Source organism: Gossypium arboreum, chromosome 13, assembly GCF_025698485.1.
Source record: "Gossypium arboreum isolate Shixiya-1 chromosome 13, ASM2569848v2, whole genome shotgun sequence".
Taxonomy (NCBI): domain Eukaryota; kingdom Viridiplantae; phylum Streptophyta; class Magnoliopsida; order Malvales; family Malvaceae; genus Gossypium; species Gossypium arboreum.
The window spans coordinates 46,870,242-46,887,567 of NC_069082.1; the positions used below are offsets into that span (position 1 = coordinate 46,870,242).

The following is a 17,326-nucleotide window of genomic DNA, read 5'->3' on the forward strand; positions in this document are numbered from 1 at the left end:
TTGTAGACGACATAATAATCCTTCTCAATATTTGAATCAAATGCTTACTTTGATTCTTTTACGGGATTACAAACTCGTTTAGATTATCTACTGAAGTAAGTTGTCTTTCTCGCAATGTAAACGTTCTTACAGTGGCACTTATCATTAGTTTGAACTTAGACCATCAATGAACTAATATTTAATTGTCACAATTCTACTATGCATGTAAAATATGAAAGACAAAAACATAAAAATATATAATAATGAAATATGAGATTAATTTTATTTATTTATCGTTCAAATAAATAAAAATAATTACATGTTTACTATAATATTTACATTCCCAACATATAAAGAGAAAAAACGTAGAAACACTTAAAAGGCAACAAGCTAGTGAAATGATTATTGTAAATAATATTAGATATATAGTGAGAATGAGGATTATAGGGAAAAATATAAATAGATGGGTAGTGTAAACATGAGAATTTGTATAGATTGAGTGATGTAACTAGTGATCTGTTGTTTAGCCGCTACTGTGTTTATTTTAGCAACTCATTGCTCTTTTTCCTTTTTTTTTTTTGATAATATAAAGAATATTTATCGAAATAAATGTTTTCATATAGTACTAAAAATTGGATAGGTCGGTTAACTTTTTAAGATTAATTTATCTTTCTTTTTTCTTATTGTCACATGTGATAAATTGAATAAAACCTTTAATAATGCGTAAATAATTATTTTTATTTACTTTTTTAAAATTAATAAAGATGAGCTAACTTACTCGATTCTGAAATGGAAAGATAACTTATTACCATGAAGGATAAATTTAACAATAACATAAATAATTGTTCTTATTTACTTACTTTTAAAATTAACATAAACTACAATACTCTCTATTTTTCAGTGAGATTAACTTGCCCGATTTTAAAATTGAGAAATAATTAAGAGATATTTTACCCAAAATAGAAGTAAATTTTAAATTTGAAAGTCATATATATTTTTTAATCACTTGTCTGCATATAACTATTACGAGTATAATTTTTGGTTTTATTAATTTTTAAATAAGAGGAAAATTATATTTTAGTATGCTTGAACTCAGATTCTCTTGATTATTGCAATAACAATAATGACAACTAAGATAAGACTCAATAAACTCATTTACATAAATGTACAATCAAATAATATAATTAATATATTATTATTTTAAAATAGATAAATATTAAAATTATACATAAACTTTATTTCAATGTACAATTTGATACATAAATTATGATTGTGTAATTATACGCATGAAATTTTGATTGCGGTTCAAACGTATAAATGAAACTTTAATTTTAATTCAATCATACACATTTAAAGAAATAAATACATTAATTTAATTATTTGTATATGTAGTATATTAATATAAAATGATACTATATCACTAATTATGTTAATAAATTATGAGAATTAAATTGAATTAAAATTTTATGTATAAAATTACATAAAATTAAAATTAATTAATTGAACCTTATGTGATAGCTTGATGGTTAAGATGTTCACCGTGGCCTGAGTTCGTATCATGCTAATCATATTTGTTATTCGAGTTTTGTCCTATTCTTATATTCCACCAAAAATAATTAATGAATAAAATTACATATTAAACTAAAATTTATGTAAAGTATTTTTTATTAAGATAATAAGAAGGTTAAGATATTTTCCCTTAATGATAGTTGAGAACAGACTAATTAATTGAAGCAAACCGGTCAAAAACAAAATTTTTTAGAACTCGAGAAAATTGTGGGGACAAAGCCACCTCAGTAGTCAAAACTCAAAACCCTAAGTCCTATACGCCTATTGACACTGCTTTTCTTAGGCCATCTTTGCTTTAACATAACTCTCTTCCTATTTTCTTTCCCAGGGAAAACACTCCTAAAACAGCAGGGAAACCATCCATGGCAGCCTCTCCTTTGTCTTCTTCTTCAGCTCTCTCAAAACCCATCTCCAAACACCATTCTTTTTCTCTGAACACCCCTCAAAAAGTCCCCTTTCCTCTCCTCCCAAAAACCCTTCAAAAACCCTCTTCTTTCCCTTGCAATCGTGTTCTTCATCCCCAGAAATCTCAGTTTACCACCTCCTCTAAAAACCCAATCTCTGACTTCTTTTCAGCAAACAAAAATGAAGACGGTTTGGTGCCTCCTTTTAGTGATGATGACGACGATAAGCCCCGTGAGGAGTGTGGTGTTGTGGGTATCTTTGGCGACCCTGAAGCCTCACGTCTCTGCTATTTGGCCCTCCATGCGCTTCAGCATCGTGGACAAGAAGGTGCAGGTATTGTAGCAGTGAATAACAATGTTCTTCAGTCGGTTACTGGGGTTGGTTTAGTATCTGAAGTGTTTAACGAGTCTAAGCTTGATCAATTACCTGGTGAAATGGCTATTGGACATGTTAGATATTCAACTGCCGGTTCTTCTATGTTAAAAAATGTGCAGCCTTTTGTTGCTGGGTACAGGTTTGGGTCCATTGGGGTTGCACACAATGGAAACTTGGTAAACTACCGAGCTTTGAGAGCTATGCTTGAAGACAATGGTTCAATTTTCAATACTAGTTCTGATACTGAGGTTGTACTTCATTTGATTGCTATTTCAAAAGCTAGGCCTTTCTTTTTGAGGATTGTTGAAGCTTGTGAGAAGCTTGAAGGAGCTTATTCGATGGTGTTTGTGACCGAGGATAAGCTTGTTGCAGTGCGTGACCCCCATGGATTTAGGCCTTTGGTAATGGGAAGGAGGAGCAATGGTGCTGTAGTTTTTGCCTCTGAAACATGTGCTCTTGATTTGATCGAGGCAACATATGAGAGAGAGGTGTATCCAGGTGAAGTGTTGGTGGTGGATAAAAAAGATGGTGTTCAATCAGTTTGCTTGATGCCCCACCCTGAACCAAAACAATGCATTTTTGAGCATATATATTTTGCTTTGCCTAATTCTGTTGTTTTTGGAAGGTCTGTTTATGAATCAAGGCATGCTTTTGGGGAAATACTTGCTACCGAAGCTCCCGTTGACTGTGATGTCGTGATTGCAGTTCCGGATTCTGGCGTGGTGGCTGCCCTTGGTTATGCAGGCAAAGCAGGGGTGCCATTCCAGCAAGGCCTGATCAGGTCTCACTATGTAGGAAGAACTTTTATCGAGCCTTCGCAGAAGATTAGAGACTTTGGAGTGAAGCTAAAGCTTTCACCGGTTCGTGGTGTATTGGAAGGTAAGAGGATTGTGGTGGTGGATGACTCAATTGTGAGAGGAACCACATCTTCAAAAATTGTTAGGTTGATTAAGGAAGCAGGGGCTAAGGAGGTTCACATGAGAATCGCAAGCCCACCAATCATCGGTTCTTGTTATTACGGAGTGGACACACCAAGCTCTGAGGAGTTGATATCGAATAGAATGAGTGTGGAGGAGATAAGGGAGTTCATTGGATGTGATTCACTGGCATTTCTGCCATTCGAAAGCTTGAAGAAGATGTTGGGCAGTAGTGAGTCTCCAAATTTCTGTTATGCTTGCTTCTCAGGAAAATACCCAGTGATGCCAAGGGAGGTTAAAGTGAAACGGGTTGGGGATTTCTTGGATGATGGGCTGAATGGACCTATGGATTCCATTGATGGAGGATGGATTCAAGGCCCACGAGATTTGAACATTGAGAAAGAAATTGATCCCCTGTATCAAAAGAGCAACATCTAGATGTTTCAAGCAATTACTTTAGAGGGGGGAAAGATCCATCTTTGGGTGAATCTCAAGACACTCTTTTTGCTTTCATCTAAATTCTAAAGCTTATACAATTTTGACCCACTGTTTTGGCTCTGCAAACTAATCTCTAATAGACGCTGGGTTGATGTGTTTGTTTTGTTTATGCATTTTATAAAGTCCGAGTTTCCTACTTTCATTCTATGACTGATATTTAATAAAAAAGAAATTCTGGAAATGGAAGCAAGCTGATGCAGTGCATTAATAACGAAGATCCCTTCCCTAACATGGCATTACAGCAAGGGCTCTGCTTTATTAATGATTTGCTTTAATTACGTAGTACTTGACCATCTCATCCTAATCATCAACAAGACAAAATTAATGCTATGGTTGAGCAGTTCCACCACAAGCTAAACCACCCCTCAAACCTAGAGGAGTTGGTTACTAGGCCCTCGCCCCTGGCTCATCTGCTACTGTCAAAAATAGCTCCAAGGAATGGAATACAAGCAGCAAAGAAATGGCAATTTCCTACATCAAAAATTAAAGAATAATACTGATGGATGGTCCAACAGATCATTTGAGTGGAGCAGAGCATGGCAGTCCTACGATTATAATAGTAGCAGAATTGTGTATGATGATAAATATACTTACAAGAGCAAGTTAAAAGCTCATATTCAAGTCAAACAGCTATATCATGTTTACTTTATCTATTCTCATACTTTTCTGAATAGTTCTACGTGATAAAACTTGTTACTCTTAAAACTACAGTTTTCAATCACAAGTGGCACAAAGCATCCCTTAATTATATTTTAACCATTCAAATGAAAATGTAATCTGTAGTATCTTGTACAATTACATTATTTAATGGTTATAGTAGTTAAATTAAATGGTACTAAATTTGGAGCAAGATGAGCATACTCCCTTGAATAATAGAAGCTAGATAGCAGCACGAGCTACTATCAGATACCGCTAACTTCACTACAAAATTGAAAGATAGTGATATCACCTCGATACGGTTTCTGCAATTAAATAAACCTAGGGAATGAAAAACATAATCTGCAAACCAAAAGACTTGCATTCATAAAAATGCTGTAATATTAAATAAATGACACAAAATTAGCCATTTTCTGCAAGATCATAAGCATTGGATTTGTGCTTTGGTGCGAATGTGAAACCATCTGGAACCTTGCCAAGCAGCATTTCAGATATACGGATCTGCACAAGTGAAGACGAAACTAATAAGAGGATCACTACTAGCGTTATTACAGTTAGAAATATAGTAAGAAGCAACTGCATACCCAGTCAGCTGCAGAATCAGAAGCCATTAGCGTCTCAAGATCATCTCGTCCATAGTATGAAGGAGGTCGCCAATTCAGACGTTGGGGGATGACATCTAAAAGACCAACAGGAATATACCTACATGCGTAGCTAAGCCATTCCAACACAAAATGCCTAGTTGTTTCCACACCTGGAAATTCAGTCAAATACCAGAGAACTTTAAACCATAATAGTTGTAAAATACCAAGGCATATGTTCACAGCAGCAGAAATAAAAAATTATTAATGTCTGAAAACAATTTACACGACATTTTGGCATCTCCAACCTTATTACAAAGAAAACCACAAAATTATGCATCAGTACAAGTATGCTCGATAATTTTGAATTTGTACTATTGTAGAAGCCACTGCTGCTTTTATTTTGGGTGATAAAATCAATGCTCTTCCAAAAAAAGAGAATATCATAAATTTTCTTGGGATGGGTTCACAACTTCAATCAGGAAGCTAAAATTCCAATGGGGTAGTTTGATGCTATTTAACGATATGGTTAAAACTTAAAATCAACACAGTTTTGGGCCAAAGAAGAAAGAAAAATGTTTCCATTTTATCAACTCAGTCACAGCAGATAGAACAATGTTTCTCAAACCACAGCACCAGCATAAGGTTATCGGTCACTAAGCTAACGTATGAGAATTCAAACTAAATCACTTGCATTCCGTTCTGAAAAAGGAATGCCTGTTGAAGAATTACTGCATACCCTTTTTGTCAGATCCCCAATGCTCTAGGCCAAAACGTACATACTCCTTCAGAATATTCAACCGCTCCTGAGAACTGATATCCCAGTGCCTCTGTTCCTTGATTTCAGTAAATAACCAAGGCTGCAAAGCAACTTAGTTGTTATGATAGACTGAAATTCTGTAAAGCACAATTCAGCAGTATGATAAATAATGGAACGTTTGCAGATAGAATGTCAAATATAACAAAACATGCTAAAATCTAAATACATACCTTAATCAATGCCCCTCGAGCAATCATACACGTAGAAAGCTCAGGGCTGTCAGTTTTACGATTGTTCCAATCTAAATATGAGAAAATATCTCCATTACCCAAAACTTGTAATGTGCTAGGGGCCTTCCGAGCACACTGGTATATATAATCCCAATCAGCAAGTTTACTGTAGCGTTGCTGACGTGATCGACCATGTATTGTCACTGCAGTAGCACCCCAACTGCCAATATCTGCAATTAGCGAATCAATGCGGTTTTTACCTCCAAAATAACCCGTTCTCACCTGGCATAACAAAAATACAATTACATATCTTGAAACTGCTTGATGGTTGTAACAAGTGCATGTAAAGAAGAGAGAAAAAGGAGAAATATTGACAAGCAAAAGTTGGAAAAAAAAAAAAAAAAGAGATCCAGATGTGTGAGCAACTGAGCACACATGTAAATGACATAGGCATGTACAAATGAACTAATAATCTAAATGCCAGCAAGTACCTTAACAGTTATAGGCTTATCTACAGTGCCAGAAGCTGCTTGAATGATTCCTTTCATACGTAATGGTTTTGTGAGAAGAAAAGATCCAGCACCCTTATCAACAACAATATCAATTGGACACCCCATATTAATGTCAATGAAGTCCACCGTACACTCCTTTTCTATAAGTTCAACAGTACGTGCTACAGTGTCAGCATATGCCCCACATATCTGGACTCCAAACAAATCCTCGGATGAATGTCGCCTCAGCAGAGCCCATTCTGAAGCTTGACCCTGTTGCCACAGGATAAGCGCCACGGAGAAACATATGAAGCACAGAAGGCACTTTTATAGTAATAACAAATGTAAAAAACAAGAAAGGGCCACCAGAAGAGCTAGCCAAAAAGAAGTTCAAGTACTAACTGTTAGCTTCCAATCAAGATGTATATTCTAATAGCAAACCAGTTAATGCAAGACATCACTAGTTTCTTATTTGGGATACCTTGCTGAGAAAAAAAATTATGCCTATTCGTTCCCTTGGGTGTACTTTAACTGGCTAACCGCAGCCCATTATTTCAATTTCTGACACTTATTGGAAGGAAAAAGTAGCAGTTTGCCCCTGATCCAAAAAACACTAGGCAGTTGTGATATGCATACCTGCAAAAGGTTGGTGCACATTGCCATTTCACCGCATGTCACATCTGCTCCCAGTGTTTTGCAAACCCTACGAAAAGGAAGATTCCCAACTGTGGTTAGAGGAGCAAGATACAACTTCTCTCTAAAATCAATAAGCATCTTTTCACGAGGGTGTATCTTGAGGCTCTTATCAGGTTCTGCATGTACATCATCAGCCAGTTCAGTTTCAGCAGATTTTTTTTCATTATACTTCTCAAGAACAGTCGCATCTTTCAAATTACATATCTTGGGGCTCCTATCAGGTTCTGCAAGTACATTATCTGCCAGTTCAGTTTCAGCAGAATTTTTTTCATTATCATTCTCCAAAACAGTTGCATCTGTCAATTTACACAACTGAGTTACAGACTAGATTATCAGTTCAAAAATTAGTAAAGAATAAAAAATCCACAAGAAGTCTATCACCTTCCCCTTCATCAGAGCACTTTTCATCAACCACTAACTTGGCCTTCTTCAAGGGTCTCAACTCATCAGTTTCACATGCCTCCTCAGCATTAACTGCTGCTGGAAATGTTGAAGGACACTCAGAACAGTCAACTGAATCATCAACCACCTTTTTGCAATTGGTCTCATCAGCAGCATGAGAACCATCTAAACCAACTTCGTCTTCCTCCTTATCTACCAGCTTCTTTACTTTCCAGTTGGGCCCCTGAATTATCGCGTTGATAACAAGTTACTAACAATAAACCATAATGATTATAAAACAAGATGGAATGAACAGAAATGCAAGAAATAAGGACCAATAAAAGAATTATTTCATTGTACCGCCAGTCCAAGAGATTTAACTACAGCATCCGCTTTAGTAAAGCGCATTTTGTTTTTCCACAAAAGCTTCTGAACATCTTTGCTTAGTCCATTGACTTCAGAGCTTTTCTTCAATAAATTAGAAGTAGCAATGGGAGCATTATCCTTATGCGTGCCTGCAAATCTACAGGCTAAACCATAAGGGCAGGGTGCATCAGCTTTTATAAATGGGCAGTCACCCTCTAGATCAGCCGGTTTCTACATACAAAAAAAAAAAAAAACTATTAAAAAAAACCCAATTAGCAAGATTTGATCAAATTATAAAGTCAGGAAATGGGTATTCAAATACCTGAGCCATAAAGGCTTCAATGTCATGGCTGAAACGACATTTATCTTTATAAGAACATGCATTGACATCTCCCGTCTTTGCTATCTCAGGACATAGATTCAAAGGAGAATTTTGCTCCTGAAGGAGAAAAACAAATCTTCAACGATCACTTTTCAATTTACATTCCACTACTACAATAACAACAACAACAATAAAAAAAAATATTTTTTTCCCTGCCGGCAAATAACAATTGCTTTTGTAAAGGGAAACAGATCAGGTTAAGAAAATTGGGACCTGACGACGCTCTCGTTTGAGTTGCCGCTTCGATTTCTTTTCCTGGACAACGTTTGCCTGAGGTTGCTTGACGTTGGTGTCAGAGGCGGGGCTGTTTTGGGTGGTTCTAGAGGATGGTGGAGGTCGAAGAAACTCTCGCTTTACAGGTGCAATGGCTCGAGCTACTAACTCTTCCGGTGAACGTTGAGTAGTTCCATTCGGGTCCAAAGGCGGCTGTGAAGCCGGGACCCCTTCCGTCGAAGAGTCTGTAACCGCACAGATATCTTTCGGACAGTCATCCATCGATGGCGAGTTCGCTGGGTGAGGGCACTCAGTTCCCTGTCAATCTCCTGCAGTGATTAAAGCTCTGTTTCCAGTAACGAGGAGTGGCTCCTGATTAGGGTTTATGTTCAGTGGGATTGTTGTTGTAAGTGTACATAACGTGGGTAACCCCATATTCACAGGGCAAAAGTGCCGCGCCTTTACTACGCTGACGGTGAGAAACAAAACGATGTCGTTGTTATCCTGAGAAGCAAACGATGCCGTTTTCATGAGGAGAGTGAGGACGAAAACGAGGCCGTGTTTTGGTGGAGAGTAAAAAGCAAACGGCGTCGTTTCATCTAGAAGGGAAAGGATAATATTATTAGAAAGATTTAAAGCCATACCATGAACTTGAGTCTAACCTCTTAAGCCACTCTACCATCCAATCGCCATGTTTGGTTTAATAAAATGGAATAAATTAGGAATGTATTAATTATGTGTAGAAATAGAATATAAAAATAATAGATATTATGTTGTTTGGTTGATTGAATAGAATAAACAAGTAATAGTATTAAGTTGGCTAGATTGATAATGATACTAAGGAAGAGAAAAGTAATAAGTGTTCAATGATATTATCATCCTTAAATTAAATAATAATATTTTTATTATTCTATTATTATTAAAATTGATATAATTCATAAAAATGATATATGTAGAAAATTTAAATATTATAATTTAGTAATATATATTATAAATATACTTAATAGTATAATATATTATTCATTTCTTAATAAATTTATAAATATTATGTCAAAACATACTATTTGAAAATGAATAATTTCACCTTTTACATTAAATAATAATAACGTTATTTACCAATAATTTATTTAATTTTCAAAATAAATCTAAAAATCATATTTAAAAATTTAGAAATATTATTAAAATCCTACTTATAAAAGTATAAAATTTTTATTTTAATATTACTTTTATCTCTTTCTTCTTTTTTTGGAGTTCTACCTGGTTTTTTTTTTTTAATTTAATTTAATTGACCAACTTTGATTTGTTCAGAATGTTTCCATTCTTAACTCATCATCGTTGCAACTGATCTCATTGTCACTATCAACCATCGTCAAGGCTTTATGGAATTTCATCACAGATTTCTTATAACTTCTCACTTTTTATTTTCTACTGGATTTTTCAAAAAACAAAATAACAATAAACTTTGATTACAAAAATAATCTTCAGCTTCCGTTGCATTTTTTGTGGTCTTCCATCGCTCCAAGTCTTCATTTTGGTTTTCTTAATTGTTGTGAACTCCTAAAATTTAAAGGCTTAAAATCCTTAGTGCTAATCTTAAATAGAAAAAACCGAAGAAGTTGTTTTATTGCCTCTGTAGTGAGAATGATATTGAAAAAACCAAATCAAATTTAACAAAAGTTGTCTTGGTTTAACTTGAAATGATGAGGGTAAAATTTTAAATATATATATATATATGTATAAATGCTATTCGCTGTTGTGCGGAACAGCCATTCTTTAGTAAGAATGAAGAATAGTAATTCGTTATTGTCGGTAATGAGATATAAATTCTAAATCGGCTGAATAAGGAATTTATTAAACCAATTTATGGAATAATTATTCCCCTTGGAATAAACGCAGAATGGGTTCGCTATTCATGCCAGCCAACCAAATGTTCTGTAAGTTTCAAACTTTTTACAAATGAACAAGAAACTATGCTCTGAATATGCCAAAGAAAGCTCTTCTGTGATAAAAGTTTTTGCTGATCTGATATTTTAAAAAGAAAGATTTCAGATTAATTGCTTCCAAGTCCCAATCTTATCACACTGCCTGCTTAGTGAATGATTAAACACATACATGGGATGAAAACACTAGCTTTCTTTCTCTCTCAGTTCACAAGTTTGGTTTTGCTACATTTTGGTGCAATAAAACTCAACTTGTGCAAATACCCAAAGTACATTGAAAATCAATTGATAGAACAAACTGCAAAAGAAAAAAACCACAGTCGCTCAAATGAAATGCCCAAACTCTTTTACTGAAATGAGAAGAGAATTAAATAAAAAAAAGAATATAACAGAAGAGTTAAAGATCAACTCTTGTAATGTTAATGAAACAAATCCTGTATGTCAACTTAATGCTTACATTCCAAAATGATTTATCTACCATAAATAAATAAATTAAAAAGATTTGATTATAACCGATATTATGATTATTCAAGCTGATGTATGTTTTTACTTCGTCCCATCATCTAAAGATGGAGAATATCTGATGCAGGTTGAAATCCTCCGAAGTCAGGACGTTGAAAACTAATGAATACCCGAGGTGAAGAGAAACGGGGTATCATGGGTTTTCAAAGCTTCCCAGAGACCAAGCTACTGATTCAACTCGGTTTTTGCAGTTGTGTTCCCATTCTGTTGTTGGGGCTGTGGAGGTGACTGCTTCTGCATCTGATGAGATATGTTAAGCTGGAACATCTGCTGATTAACAGAAAGCGGCTCGGAAACCATGCCTTTTGAAGGGTCGGAATCACCACCTAGCTGTTGAGTAGCGAGTTTTAATCGTTGGACCTCCGCAGTTAATGCTTCGTTTAGAGCTTTCCAAATGCAACACAAAAATGAAGGATAAGACACTCGAGCATAAAATTTCAGGCAATGCAGTTGTAGAATAATGGAGAACTTGGTACAACAAATCATCAGAGTTATCGAAAGGATGAATTAGAACAACATATATGCAAAGAACCAACTCCGCTTAGGAGAAAAGTTATCACGAAGTTCAGTAGGTTTAATGCCATGACCTATATGAGACTTCATGAGTAGCAGGTAGAGGCATATGGCTAATCAATGCAATATGATTTTTGGTGCAATTTAAGCTTCCACCATTGATCTATAATGTAGCTTCAAGACAAAACCAACGATTATGGCACAACTTTCCTAATAGTAGTCTTTTATATTTTATTCCTAGCGTGAAATATAAAAAATACTACAGCACCTTATTTACCATCTTTGAAACATCATTTCTTCGAAGATACTAAATATGAGGATGATGGAAAGGGCAAGGAAAATCCACTTGCACCATGAAAAAATGAAATGAAATGACGCACCATAATCAATTAAAAAGTAAAATCCATATGTTTCCTATACAAGATAATAATATTTATTGCAACCTTAAAAGCTCAGCATGGTTTACGAATTTTTTGTTCTCGTAGTTCTGTAAACGTAGAAGCAGCAAATTTGCAGTATTACCCAGAAAAAATGGCACACAAGATGGGAAGAACAATTAGACACTACCATACAAGGGACATTTTTCCTGAATCGGTTTCAATGCAAGGACAAAATTTTGTAGCATGTGCAGCTGTGAGCATGAAAATGCAAGCACACTAACTAAGAACACAAAACACTCATTAAAAGCATGTTAAACAAACAGCTAATAATTGCTCAACACATCCAATCGGTCAACCATAATTGCATGCTTTACAATTCAAAAGTCTTAATACTTTGTCCAAAAAAGAAAGGTACAGTTTTAAGAAAATGGAAATCGAATCATACCATCACGGAGTTGTGCTTGTTGCTCCATGGCTTGAAGACGAAACTTCAACTCATTGTTCTGATTTGTAAGCCCAACAGAATCTCTCTACATAAATTTAAAGTTGATGATGAGAAATAAGAAAACTAAAACTAGAAAATATTGCTATAACATGCCGTACTCTAAATCCTCAACCTGTAAAAGTGTTAGCTGAGCAGACAATGTGGTAGCTTCAGTCTGCAGAGTCTGAACCTTGTGTTCCAACTCTGAAATGTACCGCATCTTCCGTTCTTTGGAACGAGCAGCAGACTGACGATTGGCCAAAATCCTTCAAAAGCCAAACAAAATAAGTTTAAGTGAAAAGCTTTTGTTATCAAGCAATAGACTTGAACAATAGGATACCTCTTTGCGCGCTTTGGATCAGTCATAGCAATCTCAGCAAGCTTCTCATTTGCCATAATTTTCTTCAATTCAGCCTCGGTGAACTCACCATTTCCAAACTCCAAACTAAAGGCAGCCGAATTCCCGTCGATTGAATTCCTAGGTGAGAGTTGTCCGAGCCGATTCCCAGGTGAAGGTGGTAATTTCGGAGATTCATCACCAAAGTTCAACTTCCCTATAAAACTATCCATTGAAACACTTCTATAATGTCTACCGCTCGGAGCAATGTCTGCTCCTGCGGCCCTTTTGTTCCCTTCCCTCTTCTCGGTCGAATTCATTCCGCCACGCGAACTGTTCCCACTTTCATTCACACTGCTTTCAGCTTCGTTATCACTGCTATCAACACCATTCGTCTTCGTTCCACTTGCTCTGCTATCCAAATCTTCATGATTCTCATTACCATTATTGTTCTTACCGTCGCAAGGATTCAACGCATCCATGTTATCCAAATTCATATAAGCCGAAAACAAATCATCGACAACTTCCCCTTCTGATTTCCTCTCACCCATTCCTTCACCATTGCCATCACTGGTTTCCTTTTTCACCAACTGAGCTGGCTTACTAGAACCCCTTAAAGGAATAAGAGGCGGCGAAGATTGCATTATCGTATTAAACCCAAACGGAATATCACTACTGGAGCGCCTATGCGATTTTCGCGGCGGCAAGCTTTCCCCAAGCCGTGGAGAATTCGCCTTTGAAAAAGGCGACGGTGGCAACAAAGAATGTGAAGCAGCTGCATCCCTTTCATCCATCGACACATCGGTGGAAACTTGGTCTGAGACTGCCATGGATGAAGAATCACGAAACGGTGAAGGGCTTAACGGGGGCAATGAATCGAGTGAAAAGAAGGATGAAGGCTGAGACAAAGACCGCGAATGAGTTGGTCCCGAGTTAAAACTCTGAGAACCCATTTGCTGGTTTGAAGGGCGGGACATGGGGATCTGCGAATAAGGTGAAATGGGTGGGATCTGGTTGGGGTGTGAAGGAGGGATACCAACTCTTTTGTTAGTAGCACCATCACCAGTACCAGCAGCCACACCGCCGTTAAAGTTTTGGCCAAAATGAGAGAAATGTCTAGCAGCTCCTCTGATTTGATTAGGATTCAACTGAGGTATCTCAAGATGATTCATCGATAAAGGTTGCTTAGGGATTGAAGATGATGATGTTCCAAATGAAGATTGAATCCTTTGCATCACATCAGTGTTACCTTCTTCACCATCACCCATAATTTCTTCTTTTCTTTCTTACAAACAATGATGACACAAAAACTCAAAAAGATGAAAACTTTGGACAATTAAAAGCTTAACCCAGTTCACTCCAAAACATAAAAAACAACAACAATATGAGCAAATCAAACTCACCAGAATCTGCAAAAAAAGAAAATGTGAGATAGAGAGAATTTGACAGTAGAAACAAAAGAAAAAGGGGGGGGGGGTAAAGATAAAGTGGAATCCACAGAATTTAGAACAATGAACATAAAAGTAATGTCTTAAGTACCTTGTAATTATAGGTCAAAGCAAGGGGAAAGAAATGAGCAAAAAACAAAGAAGCAAAAACAATGGCCGTCCGGCGTAATTTAGCAAAAAAACAAATGGGGCAGCCGAGGTGCAAGTTAGCAAGGTGGCAACACCACCAAAATCTCCGCCGGATTTAGCGGCAGGCGCTTTCTCTCTCTTAATTTCACAGTGGAAAAAAATGATTTAAAATATTAGAAAATTTGGGTTTGGGTTTCTCGGTCTAGAAACCTTGATAAAGGAAAAAAAAAGAAAAGAAATCTTTTCTTGTGAATTTTAATTTAATTTGTGGGGGTTTCGATGAAGGGGACACGGATTTCATGACATGCACGTAATCGACGCGTGAAATTAAAGAAGAAAAAGGAGTTTCATTTGAATTTGCATTTAGGGTTTGCATTTCAATTTCATTCCGACCACTATATCCGCAGCTTATTTAGCAATCATAACACCCCGCAAAATCTTATTCATATTTTATTTTTCCACTTTTACTATGTCTTCTACATTTTTTGGTTTTAATGGAACATATTCTAATCGAATGTGATACTTCAATTTTGTTTATTATATTATTAAATTTACATTTTCACATTTTCATCAAATATGTTGCATCAATATATTTTGCTATTGTGAAGATCAATAGTTTATAAATTTTGTAAATGCAGGTATTATTCAGATTTTTAAAAAACTCTAAAATAATATCTAAGTATTTTTAAATTATTTAATTATTATTTTATAAGATTATATTTAGTACACTAATAATTTTAAACTCCACGAGTAATGTTAAAGTGCTGATAAGTACTCTCCAATTATAAAGTAAAATTTTAAAAAGAAACATATGAATTTTTTAAAAATTACCTGTAAAATAAAAAAATACATTGCTATATTTTATTATATCCTAAAATAAATAGTATTATTTTTTTACTACACTAATGGTGCATAAGATAATAATCTTTATTCATAACTGTACATATAAATTGAAATCATCTTAATGCTAATTTTATATTTTAAAATTATTAAAATATTTACTTACTTTTAAACAATAAATTAAAACCATAGAGATAGAGAACAGAACAGAAGTCAGAAGAACATGCAACAATTATGTTTTAATTATGAATAAGTTGAATAAAAAATGTTAATTTTGTCCCACCAACTCTTATGTACTTTCTATTAAATCCAATCTTTTCATGAATGTTACATTTAAAAAATAAACTATTTTTTACATACCAGTATCTTATGGTTCATTTGTTTGTTAGTAAAATATTTTTCGAAAAATGATTTCTGGAAAATAATTTATTTTTCTGAAATGATTTATTTTTCTGGTGTTTAGATGAATCATGTAAAATATTTTACATTGTTTGGTAGATTTTCGAAAATATTTTCGGAAAAATTTTTTACATATATTAATAAATTTATATATATATATATATATTAATAAATTTATATTTTAAATTTTTAATAAATTTATACTTTAAATTGTTTTTACATATATTGCAATGATTTATTTATAAATAAATAAATCAAATTAAATATATAATAATACTCAATTATTAAGCTAGAATATTAACCGTCATAAATTGAAAACAACCAAAGTGAAATAAATTATTTGTAATTGTGTTATAAAAAATAAAAACAAGGATTGAATAATTATAAATTAGCTTCCAAACCACAATTAATATTAGAAATTAATAATATTATCCAAATGCATAATTAGTAGTACACCACATAATAACAACAATATTGTTCAAGTGCATAACTAATATTACACCACATTAAAAGTATCAATATCTTCAACCTTGAGAAAATTTTTGAAGCCAAATTTTTCTGTGCTTCTTACTTTTAACTAAAAAAGCTTTGGTCTCGGATTCATGACTTACTAGATAATCAAACATGGAACACAGAAAGTTATCATCAAATTCTTCTTCCTCCATCGACATCACTTCTTCGTAAAGATGCGGTGTCTTATCCACAGTAAATTGTTCCAAAGCATTAGCAATTTTGCCAAGTTGTTCACCCACAAATTTAATTTGTTCATCAACGACACTTTCTTGAACATTTTTTCTTTTACGTTTGGATGTGCCAGATGACGATACATTTGTTCTTACCTTTTCAATCTCTTCATTGTCTCCGTCTATAAGCACTAAATCTTGGTTACCATCATCCAAATCTATGTCAGCAAATGTTCTGGCAAAACTCTTTGTTGCCTTATCTTTACCAACAACCAAAGCCATTTCATCATAATGATCAATGCTTTTATTCAAAAATGGTTCATACTTCTTGTGTGCCTGTTGGATATTATACACAATTAGAATAACAAGTAAAAAATAATTGAAATATACTTAACATATATATACATATATTACCATCACTGCTGCATCATATGTCGCTCCATCACATGTGATCATTTTCATGTTATCATCCCATTCAAAACCACTTTCATCCAGAATTGTGCATATAATCTGCCACTGGTTTTTTACAGTCCTCAAATGATTTTCCAAATGCTTCGCATCGCATTGGACTCGAAATCTTTTAGAAATAGCTACGGCAACTCGATTAAAAGAAACTGCTTTGAAAGTGTTAGAGGCTTATTTCCTTTCTGGGCCTCCTCTGCTAGAATTTCAAGAAAAAGATGTTCCATCAGTTTTGTCCACCTAAATTGCTTGGAGGTCCCTTCTTTGTTGTCCTTACCCATTCTACATTAATAATTTTAATTGTCAATCATTTCAATATCATTATCCAACCAAATAAATTCACTATCTAACATAATAAATTCAACAAGCTTAAAACATAATAAATTCAATATCTAACAAATTTAAGACATAATAATTTCAAAATCCAACAAACTAAAATTTCAATATCATTATCCAACCAACATTAACAAAAAAAAAAACAATTTTAATACTAAAACATACATAACATAGAAACAATAACTCTAAGCCCTAAACCTACTTAATATTTCTAGCCATATAATCAGTCCGCATAGTCTGTGCAATTTCGTCTCTCTTAGCAGACCATTCTCTTGCTTCTTCTCTTTCCATTCTCTTGCTTCTTCTCTTTCTTCTCGCTCCGTAAGAGTTGGTATTATCAAATTAGACTCAGG

At 34.5% G+C, this 17,326-nt stretch overlaps 3 protein-coding genes across 6 annotated transcripts; 1 reads left to right on the forward strand and 2 right to left on the reverse strand.

Annotated features, from left to right (window-relative positions):
• The first annotated feature begins 1,725 nt into the window (after positions 1 to 1,725).
• LOC108463710 (amidophosphoribosyltransferase, chloroplastic) lies at positions 1,726 to 3,924 on the forward strand. The gene has a single exon (XM_017763615.2). The coding sequence runs from the start codon at positions 1,911 to 1,913 to the stop codon at positions 3,681 to 3,683; it is 1,773 nt and encodes a 590-aa protein (XP_017619104.1). The 5' UTR covers positions 1,726 to 1,910; the 3' UTR covers positions 3,684 to 3,924.
• Positions 3,925 to 4,454: 530 nt separating this feature from the next.
• Positions 4,455 to 8,995, reverse strand: LOC108463709 (tRNA-dihydrouridine(47) synthase [NAD(P)(+)]-like). 4 transcript variants are annotated; one of them, XM_017763612.2, is made up of 10 exons: positions 8,501 to 8,995; positions 8,228 to 8,344; positions 7,900 to 8,136; positions 7,540 to 7,783; positions 7,099 to 7,382; positions 6,463 to 6,735; positions 5,972 to 6,253; positions 5,721 to 5,841; positions 4,985 to 5,154; positions 4,455 to 4,901 (listed from the first exon to the last, which is right to left on the reverse strand). In XM_017763612.2, the coding sequence occupies exons 1-10, from the start codon at positions 8,780 to 8,782 to the stop codon at positions 4,803 to 4,805; spliced, it is 2,109 nt and encodes a 702-aa protein (XP_017619101.1). In that variant the 5' UTR covers positions 8,783 to 8,995; the 3' UTR covers positions 4,455 to 4,802. The 4 variants fall into 4 exon arrangements, with proteins under 4 accessions (XP_017619101.1, XP_017619100.1, XP_052879911.1 ...); XM_017763611.2 differs by having other exon boundaries at positions 7,099 to 7,454; XM_053023951.1 differs by having other exon boundaries at positions 7,099 to 7,454; positions 8,228 to 8,397; positions 8,501 to 8,629.
• Positions 8,996 to 10,785: 1,790 nt separating this feature from the next.
• LOC108463711 (bZIP transcription factor 29) lies at positions 10,786 to 14,634 on the reverse strand. Its single transcript, XM_017763616.2, has 5 exons — positions 14,216 to 14,634; positions 12,680 to 14,085; positions 12,473 to 12,605; positions 12,301 to 12,385; positions 10,786 to 11,348 (listed from the first exon to the last, which is right to left on the reverse strand). Exons 2-5 carry the CDS (start codon positions 13,942 to 13,944, stop codon positions 11,128 to 11,130), a joined length of 1,704 nt encoding a protein of 567 aa, XP_017619105.1. The 5' UTR covers positions 13,945 to 14,085; positions 14,216 to 14,634; the 3' UTR covers positions 10,786 to 11,127.
• Between the last annotated feature and the right edge of the window lie 2,692 nt (positions 14,635 to 17,326).